The sequence below is a fragment of the Suricata suricatta genome, chromosome X (genome assembly GCF_006229205.1).
Source record: "Suricata suricatta isolate VVHF042 chromosome X, meerkat_22Aug2017_6uvM2_HiC, whole genome shotgun sequence".
Classification (NCBI taxonomy): domain Eukaryota; kingdom Metazoa; phylum Chordata; class Mammalia; order Carnivora; family Herpestidae; genus Suricata; species Suricata suricatta.
Genome location: NC_043717.1, coordinates 83,196,817 through 83,206,773, shown reverse-complemented (window position 1 = coordinate 83,206,773; position 9,957 = coordinate 83,196,817). Strand labels below are relative to the sequence as shown.

At 45.0% G+C, this 9,957-nt stretch overlaps 1 protein-coding gene across 1 annotated transcript in view; it reads left to right on the top strand.

Annotated features, from left to right (window-relative positions):
• Window positions 1-1,368: 1,368 nt before the first annotated feature.
• LOC115283950 (rhox homeobox family member 1-like) overlaps window positions 1,369-9,957 on the top strand; it is a 10,300-nt gene continuing 1,711 nt past the window's right edge. The window contains exons 1-2 of the mRNA XM_029930461.1: window positions 1,369-1,847; window positions 7,576-7,621. Coding sequence (XP_029786321.1) covers window positions 1,369-1,847; window positions 7,576-7,621 — 525 coding nt within the window. The remainder of the gene's footprint in view (window positions 1,848-7,575; window positions 7,622-9,957) is intronic.

The following is a 9,957-nucleotide window of genomic DNA, read 5'->3' as shown; positions in this document are numbered from 1 at the left end:
GGTGTCATTATTGGGCCTCTGTGCGCGTGATAAAACTTTGTTTTCTCTCCCATCAAACTCATGGCAAATTTAATTCCTAAACCAGCTAGAAGAAGACCTTGAAGGACAGATGGAAAATTTTTTCCTTCCTTACACTGGCCTGGATCTCTTTTGTTTGACCATAAATACAATTTGATTTTTTACTGAGCAAGACATCAGGATGATATTTTTAGGGAAAAAAAGAAAGGCGAGGGGAGGTGGAGGCAGCAGCAGGGGGAGAGGTGGAAACTGACCCGAGTTCATGCCAGCAGCCCAGCACAGGGAACAGATGAGCTTGTAGAGGGGAACCGCTCTGCAGACGCTGGAGTGGAGCGCCGATGAAGATGCACAGGGCACTGTGGCATCCACAACCGGCAAAACGCAGGGGTTCTTGGGTGCACTAAGCACTGGGCTGGCGTCTGCACTTGCGCTCTGATGTGGACTCATTACTAAAAATCTGGTGTACTTGAACTTTCTCATCTGGCACATTGGATTTCCCATAGAGTGAATCTTACCCAGAATGCTCTGCAAGCCCCAAGATCTGTATCTGACCACCCAGGAAACATGGCGGGGGTGAGGGGGTGGGGCTCCGCTTTCTGTGCCCTTGCAGAAACTCGGTTCATCATGTCTGCTTAATTATTAGCTTGGGGTGTACCCAGAGGTTTGGACCATGAGACTTTCTCAGAACTTTTCCAAAAGGACTCCTGTCGGCAGTGTGACGTCTGGAGCCCCCATCTCTCCCTGTCCCTCACTTGCCCCCCAAATCAGTTTGCATTCTCCGTACAGCGCGGTCTTCAGACCAGACACTCTGCTCAAGTGCGGCGTGGTAAACCGAACTTTAAATTAGAGCCCCCAGGGGCACTTGGGTGGCTCAGTCTGTTGAGCCTCCGACTTGGCTCAGATCAGGATCTCCCAGTTCGGGAGTTCGAGTCCCGCATGGAGCCCTGAGCTGATAGCTCAGCTCCTGGAGTCTGCTTCGGATTCTGTGCTTCCTTCTCTCTCTGCCCCCCTACCCTGATGGCACTCAGTTTCTCTCTCTTAAAATAGATACACTTAAAAAATTTTTTAAATAAATAAACTAGAGCCCTCATTGGTCGTAAACACAAACTCCCGTCTTTCCCTTGGGGCCCTTACTTTTTGGCCACGCCCCTGCCGCTGGCGCTCCTCAGCAAGCCCCACCCACCGAAGTAGGCAGAAAAAGACAGCCAATAGCAATGGTTCAAAGAGTCCAGCGATAAGTATTGGACCTGTGCCAAACTTTTCGAACTGCTACAAGACGCCAAAAGACCCACTCGGCTCTCAGTCACCACAGGGCTTGCGGAGGCGGTGGCCTTCCAACTCACTACCGCCATGGAGCCACTGCCCAGTGGCGACTGCTTCGACCCGGGTGAATTCCTAGATCCCGACTACCGCTGGGTAGGAATGCAAGAAGTGGAAGTAAGATCCGAACCTGTGGAGGAGGCAGCACCAGAAGCCAAGGAAGTCCTTCCCGGCCCAGTGGGCAGCATTAACTCCGGAGACGCCGACCATGACGGCAACTATGAAGGCTTCTTCAGCTCTGTCAACCATGAAGGCGACGTCAGGCGTGAAGGCGACATCAACGCTGAAGGCGTGGTGAACCACGACGGCTCAGGGAACCAGGAGATCGGCGGTGGCGTCCAGGAGCTGGGGCAGCAGCACCCTGAACCGCCACCGCAAGGGGCAGCCGTTGGGGCTCTTCCGGCCTGTGGCGGGCCTCAAGGACTCCTGCGCTCTAGGTTCACGGCGGTTCAGGTGCAGGAGCTGGAAAACGTTTTCCAGCGCACTCAATACGTTGATGGTCCGACAAGGTAAGAGCCTTGATCCGGCAGGTGCCCAGTTCTCCAGGGACCCAGGCCTTTTTTCTAGGCATCTTTGTTTCCCAACCCCCCCACCCATTGCGTCCCCGCCCCTACAACCCCCCTCAACAAGCCCCCCCCACCTCCTTCTCTTAACCCTAAAACGACTAGGGGTGGGAAGAATGCTTCTGTGCATCATGGGAAATATTTTTATACGGTAATGAAACGAAACAAGTCTGGAAACTGTGGTGGGTGGTCTTTTTGTGTTTGAAATTGGGGTAGAGGCGCCCGGCGGGCTCGTTGGGAGAGCCGGGGATTCCTAATCTCTGGGTTCGTGAGTTCGTCAGATCGAGCCCCACGTTGGCATAGAGATTACATAATCAAACAAATCTGAAAAAAAACTTCGGTGGAGCCTTGGTGGCTCAGTCATTGAAGCGGTTAGGCGTCCAACTCTGGATTTGAGCTCAGGACGTGACCTCCCGCTTCGTGAGTTTGACCCATTCAAGCCCTCTGGAGCCCGCACCAGGCTCCGTCCAGAAGTGCTCTCTCTTGCTCGATCACTCTCTCTCACACACACACACACACACACACACACACACACAAATTTAATGCGTAAAAAAAAAGCTGTATTTAAAAAACCGGTAAAACAGGGAGTCGTGGCTGGCTCAGAGGAGCACGCAGCTCTTGATCTCAGGGTCCTAAGTTTGAGCCATATACATGGCGTAGAGATTACTAAAAACAACAAACTTAAAAAAATAAATTGTGGTAAATTATATGTAAAAATTAAATGTACAATTTTAACTATTGTCCATGTGTAGTTTAGTAAAGAGCATTCATATATTTTACAATGGATCTCCAGAATGCTTTTCACCTTGCAAAACTGAAAGGATGCACGGGGAACCCCCTTTTCCCCTGACGCCCCCAGCCGCTGGCGATCTCCTTCCTACTTTGTGTTCTGATGAATTTCACTACCGTAGGTGCCTCATATGAGTGGAGGCCCATCGTATTTTTCTTTTTAATGACTGGAGCATTTCACCTACTGTAATGTTCTCAGGGTTCGTCGTGATAGCGTAGGTCTCAGAATCGCCTTCCTTTTCAGGGTTGAGTAATATTCCATTGTGTGTAAATACGGAGTGTCGTTGATGTCTTCACTTTTTGATGGGCGCTGAGTGGTTTGGCTATTGTGAAGAATGCTGTTGTGAACATGGGTGTGCAAATAGCAGTTGGAGTCACTGTTTTCAATTATTTGGGGTATATATCCAGAATTGCTGAATCATTCGGCAATTCTATTTAATGTTTTTGAGCTGCCTACAGTGCTGTGTCCCATGTGGCCGCACCATTTTACATTCCCAGTAGCAGCACACAGGTCCACAAGGAGTTAACGACTTCACCTTCTTGTTAACACTTGTTTTTTTTGGATTTTTAATGAAAAATATGTTATTTTGAGGTAATGTCTACACCCAATGTGGGACTTGAACTCACAAGCCTGAGACCAAGAGTCACACGCTCCACCAACTGCACCGGCCAGATGCCCCTGTTTTTAATATCAGCCACCTCTGTGAAGTGGTATCTCATTGTGGTTTGATTTGCATTTCCCTATTGACTAGTGATGTGGAGCATCTTTTCATGTGCATGTTCAAGTCTTTCGCCCATTTTTATTCTTTAAAGACTAATCTATTAATTGTTTCCTGATTTCTTTATTTTGTAAACGATCTTGTAACCTATCCTGCCTTTACCATTTTTAGTGGCAACGCACACATTATTGGTATGCCCCCACTACCACCATTCATTTTCACAAATCTTTTCATATTGCATCTATTACCATTACACAATGATACCCCCCTCCTGTCCCTGGTAACCAACGTTCTGCTTCCTTTCTGTGATCTTGTCTCTTTGAGCCTGGTTTATTTTACACAGTATACAGTGTTTTAATTGTTTTTAAGGCTTTTTGGCATTTTATTGACATATAATTGTTGTACAGTGTTATATTAGTTTTGGGTGTACAACACAGAGATTCAACGACTTTATACATGACTCTGCCCTCACCATAATAAGTGTTGTCACCATCCATCACCGTAGAACATTAGTACAATATTATTGACAATATTCCCTACATTGTGTTTTCACTGTCATGACTTATTTATTTTATAATTGGTAGTTTCTGCTTCTTAATCCCCTCTATGTCACCTGTCCCCTGACTCAATTCCCCACTGGGAACCATCTGTTTCTTCTCTCTATTAGAGTCTGGTTTTTCTTCTATCCGTTTTGTTTTTTAGATTCCACCTATACGGGTCCCTGGGTGGCTCAGTGGGTCAAGCCTCTGACTGTTGATCTCAGCTCAGATCTTGATCTCAGGATCGTGTGTTCAAGCTCTGCGGTGGACCCCAGAGTAGGCATTAAGCCAACTTAAAAAAAATAGGTTCCACATATAAGTGAAATCATATGGTATTTGTCTTCATCTGACTTATTTCACTTAGCGTAATACCATCTAGTTTCATTGTTTTGTTGCTTATGGCAATATCCCATTCATTTTTTCTGGCTGAGTAATATTCCTCTGTGTGTGTGTGTGTGTGTGTGTGTGCACGCGTGCGTGCACGCGCATGCACAATAGAGTGTGTGTGTGTGAGAGAGAGAATTTTTTATTTTTTTATTGTATTTTTTTTACATTTATTTTTATTTTTATTTTTGAGAGTTTTAAAAAATTTTTTTAACGTTTACTTTTTAGTGTTTATTTTTCAGAGAGAGAGACAGCACATGGGAGGGGCAGAGAGAAAGAGGGACAGAGGATCCAAAGCAGGCTCTGCCCTGATAGCAGAGAGCCCAGTGCAGGGCTCAAACTCAAAAACCATGAGATCATGACCTGAGCTTAAGTCAGAAGTTAAACCGATTGAGCTACCCAGGTGCCTGTGTGTGTCCTCATTTTAAAAAATTTTTTATTTGAGGGGCACCTGGGTGGATCAGTCGGTTGAGCATCTGACTTTGGCTTAGGTCATGATCTCACTGCTCACTGGTTCAAGGCCAGCATTGGGCTCTGTGGTGACAGCCCAGAGCCTGGAGCCTGCTTTGGATTCGGTGTCTCCTCCTCTCTCTGCCCCTCCCATGCTCAAGCTCTGTCTCTCTCTGTTTCTCAATAATTAATAAATGTTAGAAAGTTTTTTAAACACTTAAAATTTTTTTTAACATTTTTATTTGAGTTTAGTTGACAAACAACATTACATTAGTTTCTGGTGTACGACATGCTGATTCAGCCTCCCTCAGTGTTTGCTATGCTGGCTACCAGTGGAGCTGCCAAGGGGCATCCGCTGACACTATTGTAGTCTCATGGACTACATTCTCTATGCTGTACCTTTATTCCCGTGACTTAGTTATTCCTTTATCGGAAGCCTGTTCCTCCCACTCCCCTTCACGCATTGTGCCCACCCCCCCGGAGCAAACAGTCTTCAGTATTCCTCTTTGGGGTAGAATATGTCAGACTTTCCTTCCTCTTTAAGGCTGAATGATATTCCACGGTGTGAATATACCGTATTTTATTTATCCATTGATTATTGATGAGCACTCGGGTTGCTTCTACTTTTTGGCTCTTCTGAATTACACTGCTGTGCCCATAGCTGTGAAAACATCTTTCCAAGGGCCTGTTTCCAGGGGGTTCAGGCATATACTCAGAAATGGAATTGTCGGATCATTTGGTAATGTTGTGTTTTCGTTTTTGAGCAGCTATTCTGTTTTCCTTAGCAGCTGCACAAGGGTTCCAATTTCTCCACATCCTCACCAGCACTTGTTGTTTTCTGTTTTGTTTGGTTTGGTTTGGTTTGGTTTTTATAGTACCCTTTCTAATGGTATGAAGTGGTGGCAGTGTGCTTTTGATCCGCATTTCCTTAGTAATTAATCACTGATGTTGAGCATCTTTTCATGGCCATTTGTATATCATCTTTGGAGAAATGTCTATTCAAGGCCTTTGCCCACTTCTTAACTGGATGCTTGTTTATTTATTGAGTTGTAGTCTTTAATGTATTGTGGATATTAACTCCGTATCACATATATGATTTGCAAATATATTCTCCCATTGGATGGGTTGCCTTTTCACTCTATTGATTTTTTTTAAGTTTTTGAAATTTATTTTGAGAGAGAGGGAAAGAGAGAAGGAGCCCACATGCACCTGAGTGCACACGTGCGAGGTGAGGGGGGGCAGAGGGAGGGAGAGAATCCTAAGCAGATTCCACACTCAGCACAGAGCCTGACGTGGGACTCAGCCCCCCATACGATGAGATCAGGACCTGAACCTAAATCAAGAGTCAGGCCCTTAACCAATCAAGCCACCGAGGTGCCTCTCACTTGATTGGTTTTGTACTTTGGTCTACAGAGGTTTTTAATTTTGATGCAGTCTAATTTGTATATTTTTTAATTGTCTGTGTTGGTAGCTTTGTGTAAGTAACATTTTATTGGTATCAGGGTAAGGAGAATAAGGCGCTCTCCTGCAGCTGTAGTGCTGGATCCTTTCATTTAAAATTATGAGGGGGGCGCTTGCGTGGCTCAGTCAGTCTAATTTTGGCTCAGGTAATGTTTTCGAGCCCCATATCAGGCGCTGTGCTGAGAGTTTGGAACCTGGAGCCTGCTTCGGATTCTGTGTCTCATTCTGTCTCTCTGACCCTCCCCTGCTTGCATTCTGTCTCTCTTGCTCTCTTTTTATTTTGATTTCTTAATGTTTCATTTATTTTCTCTTTTTGAAAGAGAGAGAGAGAGAGAAATGGCTTGAGCAGGGGAGGGTCAGAGAGAGAGGGAGACACAGTATCTGAAGACAGGCTCCAGGCTCTGACCTAGATATCAGCACAGAGCCTGACGCCAGGCTCGATCCCACATCTGTGAGATTATGACCTGAGCTGAACCCGGATGCTTAACTGACTGAGCCACTCAGGCACACCTCTCTCTCTCTCTCAAAAATACAAAAAACTACTAAAAATTTTTTATACATAAGTAAAATTTAAAGGGAGGGAGTCACCTGTTTGGCTCAGTCAGAAGAGACTGTGACTCTTTATCTGTGTGTCAAGTGTTTGAGCCCCACTTAGGGTACAGAGCCTAATTAAAATTATTTTTAAATAAACAAAAAAATTTTGGAAGGGCACCTGGCTGTCTCAGTCAGAAGAGCATGTGACTCTTGATCTCGGGGTTGTGAGTTTAAACCACTAGTTGGGCATACAGCTTACTGTAAAAATAATTTATAAAATAAATAAATAGAAATGTGATAGTTTGTTCATCTTAGATTTGTGTGCATTATTTTTATGTTATTTTTTATTTAAATTTTTTACTGTTTATTTATTATTGAGAGAGAGAGAGAGAGAGAACGTGAGTGGGGAAGGCACCTAGAGAGAGGGGGAGACAGAATCCGACGTGGGCTCCAGGCTCTGAGCTGTCAGCACAGAGCCTGATGCGAGCCTCAAACTCACGAACCATGAAATTATTACCTGAACCGAAGTTGGATGCTTAACCAACTGAGTCACCCAGGCGCCCCTAATCTTTTTGTTCAAATAGTGCATTAAAATGATTTATCTTGACTACCACCTTCCATGTTGAGGGGAAACCATCCATATAGCAAGCCTGGAATTGGGAAGGACGGAAAAGATTCTTTGGTGCTGGGCTCACGAGGGGAGGGCACACATTTTAATACAAGCATAAAATGTATACGTGTACATTTCCTTTTATCCCCGGCTCCAAATACTAACCATTTGTGGTTTTCTCCCCTCAGAAAGGAACTTGCAAGAAGCATGGACGTGAGTGAAACCAGAGTGCAGGTCAGTAAACCTGAACGGCTGGGCAGTCATTCTGAAACGGGCTCTGGGACGCGTACCCCTCCCGTTCCAGGTGTTCCCACATTGGTGTGCTCCGGGTGCTCTGTAACGTGGGCAAGTAAGTCAACTTTAGGAGTCATTGTGGATGAAAAATGGGGTACGTGAACTCCAGCTTATGGATATTTCCCATTACCAGAGGGAACGTGATTTCTTTTTTTGTTAATGTTTATTTATTTTTGAGAGAGAGACAGACAGACAGACAGACAGACAGAGAGAGCATGTGTGGGGCAAGGGCACAGAGAGAAAGAGGGAGGCACAGAACCCGAAGCAAGCCCTGGGCTCTGAACTGTGAGCACGGAGCCCGATGTGGGGCTCGAACTCGGAAACCACAAGGTCATGACCTGAGACGAAGTCAGATACTTAGCCAACTGAGCCACCCGGGCACACCTACTTCTTAAAGGAAAAGAAAAAATGAATTGCTTCTCCTTTTCCATATACAAAATCATATATATATATTTTTGCAAGCATATAGATATGTCTATCGATATATCTACATACCGCAAATATATACACATATGTGTATATTCTAACACAGATATAATTTATCTTATCTTATTTTTTAATGTTTATTTGTTTTTGAGAGAGAGACAGAGCGCAAGTGAGAAAGGGAGAGAGAGAGAGAGAGAGAGACAAAGATTCCAAAGCCGACTGCAGGCTCCAAGCTGCCAGCTCAGAGCCGGATGCGGGGCCTGAACCCACCACCCAAAACACAGATATCCTTTAAGGAGTCCTTCTGTGGGGTCATCTTGGGGCTCATGCTGACTGTGGAAGTATTCAAATAAGACATAGAGGAGCAGGTTAGGAGAGGGTTCAGTTATACTAAGTTAAAGCCACACAGAAGCTCCTAGCTAGTGGGTGAATTATACACATTGGGGTGGGGGTACCTGGGGGGCTGCGGCTCAGGTCATGATCTCAAGGTTCGAAAGTTCGAGCCCTGCATCAGTCTCTGTGCTGACAGCTCAGTGTCCAGAGTCTAGAGCCTGCTTTAGATTCTGTGTCTCCCTCTCTCTGCCCCTCCCCTACTCATGCTCTGTCCCTCTGTCTGTCTGCCTCTGTCTCTCTCTCTGAAAAATAAACATTACAAAACAAACATTGGGGTGAGGGAGAAATGTACGCTCAGAACACGCTGCATGAGTAACTAATGTCGGTTTAGTGAAGCTGAGACTGGTGGTGGGGGGACAGCTTCAGAGTTCGAGTACCCAGTCCTTCTGTTGATGTTTTTAAGTGTTTGGAAAGGCATTGTAGGGAGTGACAGCTCTAGGTTCTAATTTTCTGTAATATTTTGATGTATCAACCTGAAAACGTTGCTGGAACAGTCACGTTACAGTGAGAATGGGAGAGTAGTTTGAAGGCTTTGAAAATTTGCCTAAAGGATAAAAGAAGCAAAAAATCCCCCAATACTGGATTAATATTGATTGACCTAAGAAAGGTGAAAAGGTTAGAGAAGAACTACATGTTAGTCAAAATAGGCCTTCCAGGGATTCCTGGATGGCTCAGTGGTTTAACTGCCCAACTTTGACTCAGGTCATGATCTCACACTTCATGGGTTTGAGCCCCATGTTGAGCTCTGTGCTGACAGCTCAGAGCCCGGAGCCTACTTCCAATTCTGTGTCTCTCTCTCTCTCTGCCCCTCTTCTTTTCATGCTCTGTCTCTCTCTCGCAAAAATAAATAAACATTAAAAATTGGCCTTCTGGATACTACAAATTCTACAGATCTACTAAAGGTGTAAACTAATATTCTCTTGAGAATTTCTAACACTTCAAGATTGTTTTCATGTTGGCCATGCTATTTTGAAATGTTGAATTTCGAGGTATTTGGTTGGTTGGGGGTTGGGTGGCCGTTATTTTGGGATAGAGTCATTGTGTTAATTTTCAATACTTTCATTCCCTCAGGCACATTGACTAATTTGTAGGTCATACGATAAAAAGGTATCCACCCCCCCTAAAAAAACACTTTAAGTTACAGCAAAGTGATATTTGCCCAAAAAAGAAAGGAACGGAAATCAGGATGGGGGCATTGGCTTCGCTGCAGAGCTCCTGTGTGAGTGCACTGATGGGAAGGTGTTGTAGGGGCACCTGGCTGGCTCAGTCGGAGGAGCATGTAACTCTTGGTCTCAGGGTCGTGGGTTCGAGACTCATGCTGGGTGTAGAGATTACTAAAGAATGAAAATAAACTTAAAAAAAATTCTTAATAGCAAGAACAGTTGCAAATCTGGTAGTGGGAGTTTCTGAAAAGCAGCCCAACAGAGCTGACCATTGAGTAGTGGGATCTTAGCACC